This window comes from Schistocerca cancellata, chromosome 4 (assembly GCF_023864275.1).
Source record: "Schistocerca cancellata isolate TAMUIC-IGC-003103 chromosome 4, iqSchCanc2.1, whole genome shotgun sequence".
In the NCBI taxonomy this organism is placed as follows: Eukaryota; Metazoa; Arthropoda; class Insecta; order Orthoptera; family Acrididae; genus Schistocerca; species Schistocerca cancellata.
Window position 1 is genome coordinate 370,434,853 of NC_064629.1, and position 20,717 is coordinate 370,455,569.

General features: G+C 37.1%; 1 protein-coding gene across 1 annotated transcript in view; it reads right to left on the minus strand.

Moving 5' to 3' along the window:
- The window catches only part of LOC126184206 (voltage-dependent calcium channel type A subunit alpha-1-like), a 508,450-nt gene that overhangs the window by 299,301 nt on the left and 188,432 nt on the right, over window positions 1–20,717 (minus strand). The window contains 2 exon segments of the mRNA XM_049926574.1: window positions 11,411–11,633; window positions 18,484–18,611. Of these exon segments, the coding sequence (XP_049782531.1) occupies window positions 11,411–11,633; window positions 18,484–18,611 (351 nt within the window).

Below are 20,717 nucleotides of genomic sequence, written 5' to 3' on the forward strand. Positions count from 1 at the left end.
GAGATGGCACCAGTGCTGTTTTTTTTTCCTCTGTTCTGTCAGTTCAGTCCAGGTGTGCATGCAATGCAGTGCAGAGCAACTCAGCAACAATGTGTACTCCACATGTCATTGGAATAGTTAATCATCATATGTGCAGAATTTGAGGGAGGGGGGGCTGAGCATCCACATGAAGTTATTCAGTATCAACGTGACTCTCCCACAGTTAATGTCTGGTGCAGTTTGATGGAAGATCGTGTGATTGGTTCTTTCATTTTTGTAGAAAAAACGATCAACAGAGACATTTCCTGTGACTTGTTGACAGAGTATGTCTTTCCCAAAATGGACGATATTGAGGAGGAAAAGGGGCTTGTGTTTTTCCAACAATATGGCACCCCACCTTATTACACTAACAATGCGCGTGCAGCTGTTGACACTCACTTTCCAGGAAGGTGGATAGGCAGGGCTGGCCCAATACCTTGGCCACCACGAAGCCCAGACTTAGCCGCTCTTTTTCTTTTGGGATCACATAAAAAAAATGTTGTGTACAGTGAAAAGATCAGACACATCAGTCACTTACAGAAAAGAACTGTAATGGCAGTTGGGACAGTTACACCTGAAATGTTGCTGAATACGTGGCGAGAAGTGGAATATCGTTTCGACATGTGCAGGGCAACAAATGGATCCCATGTTGACATATACTAACATTAAAGAAAACTTGAAGGAATTCTCTTTCATGATATGTACTCACTGATGAAATTTTTCATTAATTTCCTCATTAAATTTATACTTAAAACTAGGGAGTTTTTTATCAAACACCCTGTATTTTGGTAACAGGGTTATTGCTTGATGTCTACCTCTGAACAGTTACGCTCCACAGCTTACCATGATATCCATTGTCATGGTCATTCTCTTCACATTTCAGTGATGGCCTCTGATACCCAGCACCTTTTTCCACTCATCACTTTGGTGAGTATAAAATGTGATATTGTTGTGTAATTTCACAAATACATTAATGAAACTACAAATATATATTGACATGACTACTCTGCAAGTGCTTGGCACAGGCTTCATCGAACCACCTTCAGACTATCTAAAGATCTAAAGATCCCATACTGCACATCAATACTCAAGAAGTGGATGGATAACTGTAGTGTAGTTACTCTCTTTAGTAGATCTGTCACGTCTTATAAGAGTTCTGCCAATAAAACACAGTCTTTGGTTCACCTTCCCCCAAACTTTACTTATGTGATCATTCCAGTTTAAGTTGGTGATAATTGTAATTCCAATGTATTTAGTTGTATTGACAGCCTTTAAAATTATGTGATTTATTGAGGAACTGAAATTTAATGGCTTCCTTTTATTATTCATGTACATGACTTCACACTGCTTATTGCTTTGAGTCAATTGCCACTTTTCGCATCATACAGATATCTTGTCTAAATCATTTTGCAGTTGGTTTTGATCTTCTAATTACTTCACTAGAAGGTAAATGACAACATCATCTGCTAGCAATCTATGAGGACCGCTCTGATTGTGTCATAAATTGTTTATACTGATCAGGAACAACAGAGGGCCTTGAGGAATGTCAGATGTTACTTCTGCTTTACTCAATGGCTTTCTGTAGTTTACTATGAACTGTGGCCTTTATCACATAAAATAGTGTATGGAACATGTTCAATAGTAATATAAACACATCATTTACTTATTGAGATGTATGAATGAATTCATGAAGCACTTAAACCAACTCATTGCAAATCAGTAGGTATCAAATAAGATTTTAGCCAGAGCTGCCTACTTTGATGGCTACAAATGTGAAAGGATGCAATAACTTGGTGGCTGCTAATAACAGTACAACAAATTTTAATGCATGGATGGCAAAATTTTCAATTCTCATGCAATATGTGGAGGAAGGAATTACAAAATATATAATCTTCCATCATTAGTAAATTCTATGAATTGCACATTCTCTTTGGTATTTTACACCAAAAGTAACTAGAAAATGAGATCATCCAAATGCCACAAAGTGACAGGCTATCACACACTAAACAGACTATGTCCCTGTGTAATTTTGTGTCATAGTAGTCATTCAGTACAACTGGAAAAATATGGAACTATGGTGGTGGGAGAAGGTCCATTAACAGATTATCTGGTGACAAACAGTTATAAATCAAACTGCATAAACTATGAGCTGCAAAAATAAAAAGGAAGATGTAAGCATACATTTTGTAATTGTACACACACAACTTCTTTATCATCAGATCTCCCACATTGAACAGACACAAACAAATCTGTTAATAGATTCTGCAAACAGCAACAGAAACAACTAAAACTGCAAAAGAAGGAACAGCAGCAACAGATACAATAATGAAGGTACAAACATATGAAATAGGTTCCCAGATATGTGAGTGGTTCAAAGACTTCTCGTTTCACTGGATATGTGTCAAGTCACACCACCTCATTGAAACTAAAAATCACCATTTTTGTCAATAAGAGGGAAAAAACAGTCAGAAAGCACATTTTGGTAACAGTCACTAATCACAGTGATGGCAGCTCCCTCATCGTTTTCAGAACCCAGTACATTGTCCTCGATGGTGAGTGTTCAACAAGGTTATCATCAGGAGTGCCGCAGAGAAGTGTGATGGGACTGCTATTGTTCTCTATATATGTAAATGAATAACAGACAGGGTGAGTAGCAAACTGCAGTTATTTGCTGATGATACTTTGGTGTAACTGAAGTGTCATAATTGACTGACTATAGAAGGATACAAGATGACTTTGACAAAATTTCTAGTTGGTGTGATGAATGTAAAAAAATATAGGTTAATGCAGATGAGTAGGAAAAACAACCCCATAATGTTTGAATACAGCATTGGTAATGAGCTGTTTGACACAGTCATGTTGGTTAAATATCTATGTGTAATATTGCACAGTGATATGAAATGGAATGAGCATGTAAGGGTTGCAGTAGGGTGGCCAATGGACGACTTTGGTTAATTTGGAGAATTTTAAGAAAAGGTGGTTCATCTGTAAAGGAGACCTCATATTAGAACACTAGTGTAACCCATTCTTGAGTGCTGTTTGAGTGTTTTGGATCCCCACCACACCAGATTAAAGGAAGACATTAAAGCAATTCTCCAGAGATGGGCTGCTATATTTGTTACCAGTAGGTTCAACCAACATGCAAGTATTAAAAAGATGTTTCAGGAACTCAAATGGGAATCCCTGGAGAGAAAAATATTGAGAAAAATTAGAGGACTGGCATTTGAAGCCAACTGCAGAACAATTTTACTGCTGCCAATGTCTATTTCACATAAAGACCACAAAGATAAGATAACAGAAATTAGGGCCTGTAAGAGGGCATATAGATAATCATTTTTTCCTCATTCTGTTTGTGAGTGGAACAGAAAAGGATGAGTGCAACAGAAAAGGAAATGACCAGCAGTAGTACAAGGTCCTTTCTGACAACATGCTATACAGCTCTTGCAGAATATGTATGTAGAGTATGTCTGGGAAGTAGGGACGAATATTAAAGAGCTACAGAACATACAAAATGTATTGAAAATGTATTGTTATTTTTTTTTACAAACACATTAAGTAACTTCTCCCATTTATGTATGAAAAATTATAGCCTCCATATGACCACCCAAGGCTGCACGGCAATGAGCAATGTGTCCATTGAAGTTCTCGATGATGCATTCGTGAACATCTGGCGGGATGCCATTAATAACCCTTTTAAATTTCATCCTTCAATTGGTATATTGTTTGTAGTTTATTCATGAACACTTTTTATTTCACAAATCCCCACAAAAAAATCACAAGGTGTAAGATCACATGATCTGACAGGCCATTCCTGGTTGCCACGGAAAGAGATAATTTTTTGAGGAAATTTTCCACTCAACCATGCAATCATTTCACGGGATGTGTGTCAAGTCGCTCCATCTCGTTGAAACTAAAAATCATCATTTCCACCAATAAGAGGGAAAAACCAATCAGAAAGCATGTTTTGGTAATGGTCACCATTCATAGTGATGGCAGCTTCCTAATCATTTTCAGAAAAGTATGGGCCGATCACTCCTGCTCAGAACCCTTACCACACAGTCACAAGGTGTGGATGCATCTCATCTTCCACAGACACTCACAGATTTTTGTTACCCAAAATTCTGCAGTTCTACTTATTGATGTACCCACTAAGGTGGATGTGCACCTCATCTGAAAAAATGATTATTTTTGTGAAGTTCTCATTCTCTGCTTGTTGAGCTAAGACCCATTGAGCAAATCAATGTCTCTTTCCATGATCTGTAGGCTTCAACTCGTATGTAAGTTGAATCTCATACACATACATTGCCAGATCTTTCAAAAGAATTTCATACACTGAACTTGATGATAACTTCAACTGTCACATTGTCACACATGACAGCAATGTTTTTTGTGTTCAAATAGAATGTGGTTGTCCTGTTTTCTTAACATTTGAAACAGAAACCATTGTCTCAAACTTCTGGATCAACTTCTGAACTGATGATTCAGTTGGAGCAGCATTAGATCCAAGTGTCACAAGAAATTCATGAACGGTTGTCATGGGACTTTCACTGTTTTTTGTAATAACTTTTTATCACTTGGATTCACTGCTCAGTTGTCATCTGCTTCATAATGAAAATAAACATCAAACACAATGCTCACCACACAACAGCTATTAATGCGAAGGATCACAGATAACAAACATGAAAAAACCATGGCTGTCAACCGCCATATGACAAAATGGCGCAAAACTCAAATTCATCCTTGCTTCCCGGACACCCATTAGATGTAGAATAGCATACTGCTATCCTGCAGCTCTTATGTCATTAGCAAAAACATAAGTTGGTGGTTACGGCAACACCTTACCACAATTTGCCAGCTTTGATGAGGCTTTACATAGCTGGGACATATACCGTTGACATTTTGAACTGCACTGTCTTACTTATGGCATTTCCAACGGGCAGAAAAGTGCTCGACTCCTGTCTTCTAGGTGTAATTTATATGAAATTGTGTAGAAATTGCACCACTTGCAAACCTCAGTGATTTATCTTTTAATGAATTACATGTACCAGAAACAAAATACTGTGGTCACCAGACATATCTGGTAGCAGCTAGGCTGAAGTTTAATCAGTGTCATAAACAACAGGGATGGTCTCACATACCATGGGCTAACTTGCAGGGTCTCGCATGACAGTTGAGTTTCACTTGCCACAGTTGTAAGCTTTCCTAAGCAGAATGATTGATTTTTGTTTTAGTTGTGCATCTAGCCCCCAGGGGGGAAGTCATGGTGTAAGCATTAGAAACATCCATTCCTAGCTTTAGTGAAGTTTTTAAGATTGCTAAATCTCAATGTGCTTTCACAAATGCAATTCATATATTGAGTGACCACGATGAGCAGCAGCCAGTTACTGATTCTGAGTCATCATCTTCTTCTTATGCCACTAAGTTCACCAGAGTTCATGCTCATCCAGAACCCAGGGTCTTATGAGGGACTTAAGTATGTTGATGACAGCCAACAACTCTGGCAATCAGTGCCAAGCTGAATAACTGTCTGCATAAGGGCCAGAGGTGTCATTGACTTGCTCAGTTTGTGAGGCTCTTTCTCTCGATTAAATCATCCAATTTTTCTGAAATTTTAATCATTTGTTTTTCTGTACATGCACATCACATCTACTGATTTCCATCTCATTTGAATAATTCCTTGGTGCTGCATCACTTTTTTTTTTTAATTTTTATCTTGGATTGTATACACATATATAGCAGAAGCACTATCACACCACCTTGATGTACACTGTACTTCTGACAATACCCCAGCATTAAGAATGATATACAGAGTACTATTTATCAGGATGATGACGTTTGGTGTGTGGGGCACTCAACTGCACAGTTATCAGTGCCCATACAAATTCCCAACCTTTCCTCAGTCCAATCTCACCACTTTTGTGAATGATGATGAAATGATGAGGACAACACAGACACCCATTCATCTCTATTTATCAGGAGTCTTCACATCTATCATATGTGTATTCAAATATTCCATATTCACACTTTGTTTTACTAGGTGATGGTGCAGAACTATAATGAAGGCTTTCAGAGTACAAAGAAACATATCAATCAACTTATTTCTGCTATCTACTGCCTTTTGGATATATTTTTTAAAAAATGAACCAGCTGGGTTTCACACAATTGGTACTTGCTGACACCATTCCTATGTAGTAGTTGTCCAGTCTCCAGAAAAGTCATATACAAGCATAAAACATGTTAGCTAATTCTAAAACAAATTGAAATCAGTGATAAAGGTCTACAGTTTTGTGCATTGGTCTTGAGAACATTATAGTTTGGCACAACCAGTACCTTTTTCCAATCATGTAACACACTCCACTGTTCCACATTCCTACAGTAAACTCATGCTAAAAGTGAAGCCAGTTCATATGCATATACTGTACGGAAATTAAGAGATATCACATGAGATCCTGTGGCCTTACAAACTGCACTGTGATCATCCTTAGTGAAGCAAATCTGGTTGATAGACTTACATATTTTGGACTTCATTTTTATTATCCCCTCTTTCAGTGACACCATATACAAAAAGATTTGGTCAGGCATCTTTGTTCAATTGATTTATTTTGCACAGGACTGAAATCTTCTAGGATTTTTCAACAACTCAGCAGGTAAATTATAGCTTTTGAATTTACAGACCACTTCTTTTATGCTTGTTTTAAATGTTTTCAGTTTTTGTTTATCAGCAGTGGTTCAACTTTATTTTCATCTATTATGCTGCTCTCTCTGCTTGCACAATATTCCTAGCTATGCTTTAACACCTTATGCTACACTGCGCAATAGAATTACAGGATCACTTTTTCGAAACCCCATAATTCCCATCCATTGTGACGGTTAAGTTTGAAATTTGGCTCAAAGGTGCTAACAAGCTTCCTCTGTAATGGTGCAAAAGCAAGGCACCCTGTGACATATCCCTCAGGCTTGATGATGCTTCAGACAGCAAGGTGTCAACACTTGCAAAAAGAAGGCCGTAGCTCAGAAGTTCATGCGATGTGTAAGGTGGGTTAACGATGTCACTGTCACCAAATTTCACCACAATTAGATCCAATGCGACTGTGCAAGTGTCACATGGTCAGAATGTTGTTAAACCTCATACTATCCATATTTCAGCCCTTCTTTTGAAGCCTCTATGATGGAGGTCACAACCTGGTGTTGAAACCATGTGGTTTTCTTATAAATGACTAAGAAAAACATTCCAAACACACTGCAATGCAGAACCAGTATGAAAAGGCCACAGGCGTGTCACAGAAGGTGTCAACAAAACCACCCTTTCCCTGGGGTGTCAATTTCCACACATTTCATGGTCAAGAAGGACAATTTGCAGCATGAGGAGCTCAGGAAGATGTTCTTCACCACGTCTAACAGTACTGACACCATTGGGCATTTCAACCCTTCTCCAAGGACTGAGGGTGCATCTCTGCATTACTACTGCTACTGTTTCATACACCGAATAGCAGCTTCTGATAACTGTTAACCTTCTGTTTAATGGTCACAAAATTTATTCATTATGTTATTATCAGTATTATTTCCTGCAGACATCTGAGTCCACCCATATTGTTGGGCTAAAAGCTGATATCACTAACAGTGAAGTTTTAGGTTGCAAATAGTTTTACCACAGCTGTCATCAGGAGAACATTTTTTGATTTACACTTAGCTCAGTTTCAACTACTGTGTAGGAAATAAACTACATGTTAATGCACATGAGTAATGAGTTTCATGTAGTATGGTGAAGGGCATAATGGACACTACTTGGTATAGCTCTGAAATACTGACGGGATCATTCCTGTACAGTATTCCCAGTTCAAGCTGTACCTACCACAGACTAAAAATCTGATATACTGCATATCATTCATAACAGTGCTCAACAGGATATTAAAAATTGCCAATTTTTGTGAAGTTATGTGTACCATGATTAATCACATGTAAAATAAATGTTATACTTTTTAAATCAAACACGCTGTAAACATCCTCCCACTTCTCCTAAACTGTATTTTTATTTTTGTGGATACTATGTATAAGACTCACCAATGTTTCCTTCATCAAGGTATACTGAGTGGCTTGGCAGAATCACTGAAACAATGAATATGCACATATCTTACAGTCTACCACCTCCCCCCCCCCCCCCCCCTCCTCCGCCGCTCTATTTTGCAAATTCGAGGCAGTAACGTACAACAAAAGAAAATTCAAATTAAGCCTGAATACACAAGAATAGAAAGTGTATAAATAGAATACATGACTTAATTTGTAGATAACAGAAAATATAGGGATATAACATGAAACATGTCATAAAGTGCTAACTGTAACCTAATACAGATATATAGGGGCCCATGCTCAGTTTAACAAAAATGCCCTACAGTTCACGAAACAATTATTTTACAATGATTTTTCTAGATAACTTCTTAAATGTTATTTTTAATACCTTATGTTATTAATAATTCAAGTGTGATCCTAGAGTATCTTAAATCGAAGGCATTCATATTATTTCAATTCATTCATGGAATACCATTTTTCCCTGCTAATAAAGTATATCTGCCAGACATTGCAGTAAATGATATAAAATAAATATATATTACTAATATACAGTGATGGAAAAAAATTACAACACCAAGAAGGAATTGTGTGACACAAACAAAACTTAGTAGGCATGTTTGTCCATCTCATGATGACAAATCAAATTTTGCACCAGTCACGTAAGACAGGTGCCAGTAGTGACACTATGAGGATGCAAATCAGGTTCACTTTAAATAACCACTGTAACAGTCATGAGCATCAGTTATCTTTGAGATTGGATGTGCAGAGGCAGTGTTAGTCAAGAGTGCCTTTAAGGTGATAAAGATGACATTATCAGAACCTCACTGAATTTGAATGGGGTTGCGTAATAGGACTGTCAGAAGCTGTATGTTCCTTTTGCAATATTGCAGAAAGACCTGGCAGGAATGCAGCCACTGCACATGATTTCTGGCAGCAGTGGTCACAAGAATGTACGATCACAAGATGAGCGGGCTCCGGACGGCCATATGGCACTACCACAAGGGAAGATGATCGTGTTCGGTGTATGGCTTTGGTGCATCATACTGCATCTGCAGCAGCAATCTGAGCAGCATTTGGCACCACAGTGACACAACACACTGTTACAAACTGGTTACTTCAAGGACAGCTCTGAGCCAGATGCCCTGTAGCATGCATTCCAATGACCTCAAACCACTGCCTTCTGTGACTTCAGTGGTGTCAAGCAAGTGTTCACTGAAGGGCAGGGTGGAGGTCTGTTGTGTTTTCTGATGAAAGCTGGCTGTACCTCAGTGCCAGTGATGGCTGTGTATTGGTTAGAAGTAGGCCAGTTGAGGGCCCGCAACCAACCTGTCTCCTTGCGAAACACACCGGACCTACACCTGGAGTTACGGTCTGGGGTGTGACTTTGTATGACAGCAGGAGCACTCTCATGCTTATCCCAAGCACCCTGACTGCAAATCTGTACATCAATCCGGTGATTCAACCTGTTGTGCTGCCATTCATGAACAGCATTCTAGGGGGTGTTTTCCAACAGGATAACACTCACCCACATACCACTGTTGCAACCCAACGTGCACCACTGAGTGATGGCATGTTGCCTCTACTGAATGTTGACATGTTGCCTTGGCCTGTTTGATCACCAGATCTGTCTCCAATCGAGCACATATGGGACATCATCATACAACTTTAGAGCCATTCACAAACAGTATTAAGCATCCCTGTATCGACAAACCACGTGCAACAGGTATGGAACTCCATCTCACAAACTGACATTTGGCATCTGTACACCACAATGCATGCACATTTGCATGCTTGAATTCAACATTCTAGTGGTTATACCAGTTATTACTGTACCAGCATTTCACATATGCAATAGCTTATCTTACTCTTGCATTAACGGTAATCTTGCAGTGTTAATCACTTAAATATGTTATCTAGACAAGTGTATTCCTGAGGTTACATTAATTATTTTTGGTGTTGCAATGTTTTCAACATCAGTCTAATTATGAAAACTTCTGAAGTACTATCAGTCTATCACATATAAACATTATTTTTACCGGCTGCAGAGCAAAAAAAGTATAATCAGAATGCACAAAGAAAACCTTTGTTAGTATACAATATTACAATATTAAACAATGGTCATGACTGGCAAGTATACCTGAATTATGATCAGTATTTCAGTTCAGTATAAATAATAAAGAAATGTCTGCTGTGCATTCTGCAGCTTATTACTGGCAAAGGTACTGGAACATTCCAGCAAAACAACTGGAAGGTCTATGACATTTAGGCCAAATCAGTCTGTCCATGGAAACATTTCCATGGCAAAAGGAAATTTGTAAAAGGTTTAACTTGGCCAGTACACTCAAACTGCAGATGATCTTATTTTACTGATTCTTGAAATAAATTGTTTCCAAAATGTCTACTTTCTAATTCACAACAGAGCAAGATATATAATGCAGGAGCATATAATGAAATTACAGAATTGATCAGTGCTTCTATTACAACTGTATGTGCTCTGCTTACAAATCCATGTTTACTGACATGTTCTCAGTTAACATAATTCCATGGTTATACTTAGTAATAAGATGAAGACAGTCATATAAGATGATACAAGCAAGGTTCATTTCAGAAGTCTCCTATGATAAATTGCTGAAGAACATGAAGTAGCATTTTTTTCAGTTCAATTCATTTTTGATTAAAATACTGCTGTAAATTATACCAACATCATTGAAACTATGTAAAAGTAATACAAATAATATAAATCTTATCACTGTATCTAATGATTTGATTTGTCATTTACTGAAAGCAAATGAGGTTTGGGAAAAAACATTATTCCCTGAAAACAATAAAGTATTTAACTTGTTAGTCATCTAAAATATTCAGTTCAACACTGTTACAGTTGCACCGGTTTTTCTCCATACTGTTACATCAAGATACTGAGTTTAATGGTCATTTAAATATGAGGTGTTCAGGGAGATGATGGAGTTAATACTGAAATATACCAATCTTTCTGTAGCTTGAATGTTGTTAGTTGCATCAAAAAATGTCAAATAGGACACTTCAGAAATGAACTTACATGCCACCTGAAATACTTACTTTACTGAGACGAGAATCATACATTTTATAAAATGCAACATCATACACATACAGTTAAATTACTGCAATAAAAAATAAACAGTTGGCACTCCCATTAAAAAAGGATTCTTGAATTAAGATTCCATTCTTGTAGCATTTCCTTCTAGGCTATCTTGCTTCAAAATTTCTTCTTTCTGGATTAAAGAACAAATTCCTGCGCATGCAGTGACTCTCAAAAGCAAACACACACAAAAAAAGCACTCTCACTTACTTTGTAACTTTAAATATCCTTAGAAGGCGCAAGGCTCGTAAAACTGATATACCAAATGAGCCTTGTTTCACAGCAGACCATATCACTTCAAAGATGGAGCCACTGATCACTACACAGTCAAAACGATTGAATGAAGATTCAAAATAGATTCGAGGTCCAAGGGCATACATCTTGATAAGCATCTCCATCATAAAAAGACCCAAGAATACAAATTCAGAAATATCTGAAAAAAGAATATACATACACATCTTAGTAATTTCAGCAGATGTAATACATATAACATAAATGTAATGCTGTTGGAATGTTGGAGGACTTATGAGAACTTTAAGTGGACCACAAAAATCACATTAAAATTTAACAATATGCACAGTTATCGTATGTACTATTAGGGCATCAACAACAAGACTTTTTGGCAAGTCACAGATAAAAATTAATGGTGACTAATAGCCTACAAAAATTTTGAAAAACCATTTCCATCCACTTTACCAATATTTAAATCAAAGATTTTTTTATGGGAAAAAATAAGCTTATTTTCCTAAAGCAAAGTCCATGCATATTCAAGGAAGTAATATTCAAAATGGCAAATTCATTATTAAAGCAGTCAACAATAAAGACTAGTGTAGTTAAAAAACATTTCAAAAATTCTACCAAATATTTTCAATGTGAAGAGTTATTTTCTAATAGGAGAAAATGCTTGATATTAAATGCTCTACAAAAGAAAGTGAAACTGAGGGCAACAATAAAGCAAGATGCCCGCAGTGGTGTAAAATATGCAAAAAGAAGAGGTAATGAAAAAAATGGCTCTGAGCCCTATGGGACTTAACTTCTGAGGTCATCAGTCCCCTAGAACTTAGAACAACTTAAACCTAACTAACCTAAGGACATCACACACATCCATGCCCGAGGCAGGATTCGAACCTGTGACTGTAGCGGTCGCACAGTTCCAGACTGTAGCGCCTAGAACCGCTCAGCCACTCCGGCCGCCAGAGGTAATGAAGAACTGATACTGATCTCAGTGTGTATTATGACGAAGTATTGAGTCATGGCACATGTTGTTTAGTACAAAAATCAGGATTTCTTCAAATGTTCTCATAAGGCCAACTACATTCTTCAGATGATCTTCTTATTGTAGGATGTGTGTTATCTTCATCACAACTTACATTCCTGGAGATAACTAAAGTCTAATCTTTTGGAATCTTATACATACTGTGTACTGACAGTTCACTTCATTCTCAGTTCCTAACTATTATTATTATTATTTTTTATTATTTCCACTATCATGTTTTGTATAATTTTATTTTTTAATTTATTCTACAGCCATATCTACATTTGTACTCTATATGCCACCTTCTAGTGTGTGGTGGAGAATACTTCTGATACCACTATCATTTCCCCCTTTAACCACGAAATTCGGGAATGGTACATGGGAAGAATGTTAATAAACTTCTATATGAGCTTCAATGTCTCTGTTTTTAATCATGATCATTTTATGATGTATATATGGGAAAAAAATAATATGTCATCTAAATCTTCCAGGAATGTATATTGTCAGAATTTCAATGGTAAACCTCTCCATGATACATAACACCTCTTTTGTAGCAGTTTTTTGAGCATCTCCATTTTGCTCTCACACTTACTAAAGAAATCTATGATGAAAATTGCTGTTCATGGTTGGATCTTTTCAATCTCTTCAATTAATTCAACCTGGTAAGAGTCAAAGAATGATTAGCAATACTTAAGGAACAATCTTACACGTATTTTCTATGCTACTTCTTTCATTGATACATTACAGTTCTTTTTCATGGATACATTACATTTCTTAAGTTTCTCCCAATGAACCTAAGCCTGACATCTACTCTTTCTACAATTAAGTTTTACATTGTCATTCCACTCTATGTCACTGTCTACATATACTTTTAGGTATTTTACAGTTGTTACTGCTTCCAGTGACTTTTCACAATTGCATATTCAAACAGTAATGGATCTGTTTGCCTATTTATAAACAATACCTTACATCTATTTACATTCACAGTTAACTGCCAATCCCTGCAGCAATCATTGGATCATCTACAGGCCTTCATGCATTATATTACAGTCTTCAGCATTGCAACCTCCCTACAGGCAACAGCATCATCTGCAAAAATGTCACGGAACTCACACTTTTATATCACAGACAACAGTATTATCTGCAAAAAGCATCATGGAGCTCTTGACATTCTCTACTAGATCATTTATGTACTGGGTGTCAGGGTTAAACATATAATAACATAAAATGTAATAACTTGAGAAGTAATTGAGATATTTATCGACGGTATGTATCCACAAGTATGATGACTCAAAATATTTTTTTATGCTCCTAACACAACTTGATATGTGCACCATTATAGCTGAACAGACATCTAATCTGTATTCCACTTTTCTCCAAGAGTTTTGCAGCATTGCAGGTGTAACATTTGCGATAGCCGCATAGGTGCAACAAGGCGGATCTAGTAGATCATGAACTGGTGTCTGGTACACTTGATTCTTCATAAGCCCCCAGAGTGGCCAGGTAATCAATGGACTACATCTCCCAGTCCAGCAATATGAGAACTCATGATCCAAGAAATCCTTTGCAATGTTTGCAAAATGGCATGGTAGCACTCCATACTCATGCCAAAACTGACACTGTACTAGTGTAACAGACTTTAGAGAAAGTGCATACAAAACTTTCTACTGCAGAGTACACATGACTACTGAAGCATTTTTAGGTGAATAGAGCAGTTACTCACATGCGCACATGGTATCAACTGCCAAAAAGAAACACAGAAAACATTTTTGTTACCATACTTGTAGAAGCAAACCACCAATAAATATCTCCATTACGTCTCAAGTTATTACATTTTATATTATTATATGTTTAACATGGGCAATCCGTATATTTTAAACAGTAATGGCTCTATAACACCACCTTGGAGTACTCCTGAAATTATCTTTATATCTGTTGATTTCATCCTGTTAAGAACATCATATTGAGTTCTATCTGCTGGGTCTCCCTGAATCTAGTTACAAATCTGGGCCGGCACTTGGTAAGCTCCTTTTCTGTTCACTAAATGACTAGGTGGAGCTGTAGCAATGCCTTTTGGAATTCAAGGAATACAGCATGAATTGGGGCACCATTGTCTATGGTGCTCTGGATCTTATGGATGAACAGAGTAAGCAGAGTTTCACAAGATCTCTGTTTACAGAATATAAGCTGATTTTTAAAGAGGAGATTTTCATTAGCCGAAAAGTTATACTGTGCTATCACAGAACATATTTCATAATTGTGCAACAGATTAATGTCAATAATATAAGCCTATAATTATGTGCATCTGTCCAAGGAACCTTCTTGAAAATGAGTACAGCCTGTACCTTTTTTTCCAATCACCTGATACCCTCTACTGTTCCAGTGACCTAAGTAAACTGCTGCTAGAATGGGAGCATGTTCATTCTCATAATCTCTGTAGAATCTCATAGGTATCTCAGCTGATCAATACATATTTCCACCACTGATCAATTTATCTATCTCAATACCTGCCTTTTCAGCTTTCAGAAGACTGAATACAGTATTTGGGCCTTCTCCTGTCATGTTACATGCTCGTGCCAATACAGTCACTGAGTGTCAGTACATGGTTTTGATCCATTTACTATGTGCAACCAAAATTATTAACATTTTTCATCAGATGAATTGTTAAAATTTTACTTTTGAATTCATTGTATGGTTCTCACATTGCTCTTCTAATGCTCATTTTGGCTTTTTAAAATGTCTGTTTGTCAATTAGGCTTTGGCTTCACTTACATCTGTGATGTAGACTTCTCAGATATTTTGCAGTTTGTTTCCCCTCTCTCTTTTTACTTATGCAAAATATTTTCCTTCCTTTCTTAGCATCCTTTGTAACACCCATAATCATTGTTATCGCAACCTTATGATCGCTGATGCTCTCCTCTATATGAACATATTTGAGGAGTTTTGGTTTGTTGGTTACTATGAGGACTAAGGGATTGCCCTCATGAGTCAGTCCTCTAACTGTCTGCTCAAAGCAGACTTCTGCCACTGGAACAAATTGCATGACTCTTCCAAACTATGGCTGACAAGTTGAAGTTTCCTCCTATTACAATAGTATGATCATAAAACTTACTCATGATATTCTCCAAAGTATCTCTGATGCACTCTGCCACTTTAACATGTTTGATCCACCTAATACCATGTGCACATTGTAAGTACTCTGCTGCCTGAGTAGCTCCTCCTTTTGTGTAGAGCATGCCTAACCTATGTTAGAGGCCCTATTGTTCTTTACTTGACAGTGGAAGCTGAAAAATCTGCAATCATGACTGACACTGAATCGTCTGACCTTCCTTTTTAGACATTTCACTTAAGTCCAAACAATACTGACAAATTCATTTTGTACATTTAAAAACATCATATAAGGTTGAACATTATCTAGATAAGTGTTTTAATGTTGTGTTAATGCTGTGTCTTGTGTTTCATTACATTCAACACATTGCATTTTGAATTACTGTTATTTTTGCAATTTTTTGTTTTATAGAATCAGTGTCCAAAAAGGAAAAAGAATCTTGAACATGAAAAACTGAGTGGAACAGACAAGATTTCATTGTCTAGGAACTTAAAGAAAATTAAACTGACAGAATGCTGTTAACAAATAGTTGAAGCCAGAAAAAAATCTGACCTATACATTTGTTTGTGTGTGTGTGTGTGTGTGTGTGTGTGTGTGTGTGTGTGTGTGTGTATGTGTGTGTGTGTGTGTGTGTGTGTGTGAGAGAGAGAGAGAGAGAGAGAGGGAGAGGGGGCGGGGGAAGGGAAGATGGGATGGAGGGAGGGAAGGAGGGAGGGAGGGAGGAATTAACCAGTGATAGCAAACTTTGCAAATTTGAGGTGACAGAGTTGATGAGAGAAGTATATCTATCAAATTCTGATGTACCAAAACTGTATGCAAATATCCAAATTTTCTAGATAGTAAAACACTAGGTTGCTACTAAAATACAACACAATATGTTCTACATGTACCACAGTATTTTCATAGATGGCATGTGGTGTCAGTGCCCCTCATATAAATACTAGAAATGACCAATACCAGAAGACCAGTCCCCAACACACACACAGCCAAATTTAACACTCAAACAGAACAGAGATTTATTTGTCCTTTCACAACAGTAATACAAAGATATGTGACTCAGGATTGGTGTCAATAAAAGGACACAACCACTGCCAGGGTCTCAAAAGACCTTCTATGAAGTACACAGCAATGGTGCAGTTTGTGACTGAACTGGTGAATGTAGAGTGTTTCCACATTTGCTTTGATTGCGGGCATTGAAGCAGGTGGATCTGGTTGAAATGGTTGTAGATCAGACAATCCTCATTTCATAAGGTTTGGTGAGGACAAAAAGAATTCAGTAATTTTCTGTGCATGACATCTCAGATCCCACGTTCCCATGTTCCAGACTGGTCTGGAACACAATATGGTGACATCCACAGGCACCCTCCTGTGGTGGAATAATTGACCCTTACTCAAACATACATAATTAGGTGATCACTCCATGATTGAGCTTTAAGTGCATTTTAGATGATTCAAAGGTTTGTCACAGTTGGAACCATAATGACATTCACACTAATCACCACTGAATGCTTCCTTAACAGCAATGGTGATTACATGATCAGACCTTCTGGAAATGAGAGCTCAGTTTCACATCACACACTGCATATCAGATGATTATCTGCCTGTATTTAAAATGTGTGCCAAATTTGGCAGCAAACTGACAAATATTTTAAGCAAATGCATTTCTTGCACTAACCTTTTTTCACTGAGTAAGTTCAATCTTTAAAAAATGTAAATAAGTCCAAAAAGAAACCACTTGGCCCTTATGGGGGAAAGATCCATTTCAGCTAGTAGTTGTATCATGAATTATGTTTTATGTGTTTTCTATAACTAATCATGATGACTGGATAAAGTGTTTAAGCATCATGTTTATGGCGACGTAATGTTACCCTGACACTGGGCCTGGGAAAGTATTTCACCTGATGCTGATATCTGACTGGCATGTGAATAAATTCTGTATGTTTTGAATTACAGTAGAAATACTTTAAAATTCTCTCATGTTAGTCACATATAAAACACGATTACTTATTTCCAGGTGCAGAATATTTTCAAGGTTCTTGTATCCTACACACAAACGATTCAATAAGATAAAGACTTAATTAACAGCAGTTACATTAAGGTTTGATATAGACACTGAAAGTGATAATCTAATATCAAATCAAGTACCTTGTCTTTATAAGCAAATTACAGTAAGATCAAACTAGAATGGCATGTCCAACATTAAAACTCTGTGTCTTGAAACCCGGATGGGAGAATGTCACTACTGTATTGCCAAATTTTGAACACAATATGAATATAATTTTGTCTGTACGAGATACAAATGAATGAAGTAAAAAATTGTTGATATTGGTAACTTACCATGTAAATATGGTCTCAGACAGATAATTTTTATAAAAAATATGAGCAAGCCTTTCCAAACCCAAACCCCCAGACTGAAAAAGAGCATGCTCAGATAGGAAACTTTCTAACAGACTATAACTCCATAACTGTAAGCCTGACAGATTAGGACATGGAGCTCCCTTCTCAACAACATAGCTATACTATGTGAGCCATTAAAATAGTCCTTAAAGGCCAATATGAACCTCAAAGCTGCCAGTACCTTTCCCCTATTTTCAGAAATGGATCCTGCAATGCGAAGATCTGGTTTTGCATCCTTGTCTGGTACCGCATAAATGAGTTCACTAGATAGAAGAAATTCCATCTTCTATTTTACTTCAGTACACGTAACAAATGACGTTATCACTGTGCAAGTGTATGACATTCAGGTATTCCTGAAGACATCCACATAAAAAGTATGATCTCCTATTACGTAAATTTGCATATGAAATTGGGTACTGGAACAGATTTTCTTTAAAAATCTAAGCATTTCCCTATTGACTGCATTTCATTTATGTGAGACTCAAATTTTGACTCTGCTAACTTTTTAATCAAAATACTTACATAAGAAATCAGTAAGCCATTGTGGTTGACCATAATATTCTACAGCAGTACAAAGAGTGTTGAGAAAAACCAACACAATAACAAACCAGTAGAACCACTGGGTCTTAACAGTATGACGGATCCAGAATCTGAAACAAATAAAAATAAAATATCCAAAAGTCCACTGATTTACCAGTGAAAAAAATTTAAAAAATAAACACATCTCTAAAGGGCCCAATTTGTGCACTATATCTAGTACTGATTTTCTTAACACTCAGAAGCTGTATGCTGGCTTTGTACAGTTTCATTGATTTGCAGTCTGGACTTGTGGTGAAGTAAAACATCTCCACATCCTTCAGCTGATCCTTCTCCAGTCCCATACCACTATCATACATGTTGATCTCCACCTCACTAAGACCTCACACATCTGTGCACACAAACCTCAACAAAAAATATCTTCACTATGAAAGTACGTTACACATTTCCTTCCCTATAGCTTCTGTACCCAGAGCAAACATAACTGCTCCAATACCAAATGCCTTAGCAGCTATAATAACAAATTCTCCCATGATTCCTCTCTCACAACTATACCACTAGCCTCATTCAGAAACAAATTTCCTTCCCCCCTTTTTTTTTCCTTAAAGCCAAGATGTTACTTCTAAACAAACCAAAAGCATCACCTTCATAACTTAGTACCATCCTGGGCTTGAATGCTCTGAGGACTATGACAATCTCCAGCCAGATTATCCAGCCCTGAGATTGTCCTTACTTGATATTCCACCCACAGCACCTCAAGTTAACTTCCATCACCAACCAACCTTTCACATCAATGTAATCAAACTCTATGAAATCTCTAGACCATGTTTGTTACCAAACTTTTTCTATTTCTGGGAGTAATCTTGTTACATAACCTATCCCATGCATTTGGAACCCACATACAACTATTTACCCCAGCCCCAACATTTTCAAATCCACTATTATTAAAGGCAGAACAACATGTGAGATTACTCAAACCATATATCAGACGGAACATACAATGAGATGCAGATGCACTATCTGGAACAGATATATCCTGTATCGAGGCAATAAATATGAAACATGAAAGACATTTTATAGCTTGCACACTACATAAGTCATTTGAATCATCTTGTCTAACACCAGTTTCCCTTAACTGTTGAGATGACAACTAGTACTATAATACATCTTTTCATCCTGCCAGCATCCTGGACCAAGTCCTCCCTCCAACCTTCCAGTCCCTCTACTTCCTTCCATTTTGTATGTCTGCTAACTTCTCCCTTTCCCTTTTCTTTCTTCTGCCAAGCTTCCACAGTTTTCTTCATGTTTGGGTTCAAAGTCCTCATAAACAGGTTAAAGAATGACCGAAGACTTCCTTTAACATGCTGAGCTTAAATTTTCCACTTTTTACATTTGTTTTTGCTGCCTAGCTGACAACATTCTGCCTCATCCCATGTTTACCTCCTCTACTATTTCAGCTTCTCCTAATTATTCTTTTGTCCCCCCCCCCCCCCCCCCCCCCAGATTCGCCCTTCATCTCTTCTGTGACTCCTCCTTCATCATACTTTATCTGTTACTGGTTAAATGCTCATGTACTTATAACATTCAACATCAAAATCCCTGTCCCCATTAACTTCCTCCTCAACTTCTTCCATGGAGCGGGAATATAGTTCACAAGGCAAAGCTATTTCTAAATGCATGTTTTCTTCTCTTTAATAATGACGGAGATGTCAAGGGAATGAACTTATTCACTTGCTTCAGTATTCCTTCATTAACACATCAGAATTCAGTATTCCTTCATTAACACATCAACCCAGAAAGCAAAACGTAAACATACATCAGAAAATTTGGATATTTTATGTGATTAGGATGTTTATTGATATTTAAACTATATGTCTTTGTCTCTATATACAACTAAACCATGCTGTTTGTCATATTCCTCTTAATAAAAAAGACTCTCCACTGGCCTGTAAAATTAATTTGGGGATAAACACAAATAATATGAGATGGGTCCAGAAAGTAAATTCCATCTAATAACAAAAACAAAAGAAATACAGCTACAGAAAAACTATTTGTTGGAAAAAATTGCCAAATTTAAACTATCTTTTTACATAGTTCCTACCATTTTGTAGGCACTTGTCATAGTGTGGCACAATTTTTATATGCCTGTGTTGTCAGTCATGTGCTAATACCAATATTATTTGAGTCTGTCATCATTGCTGAATTTTTGAACACCAAGG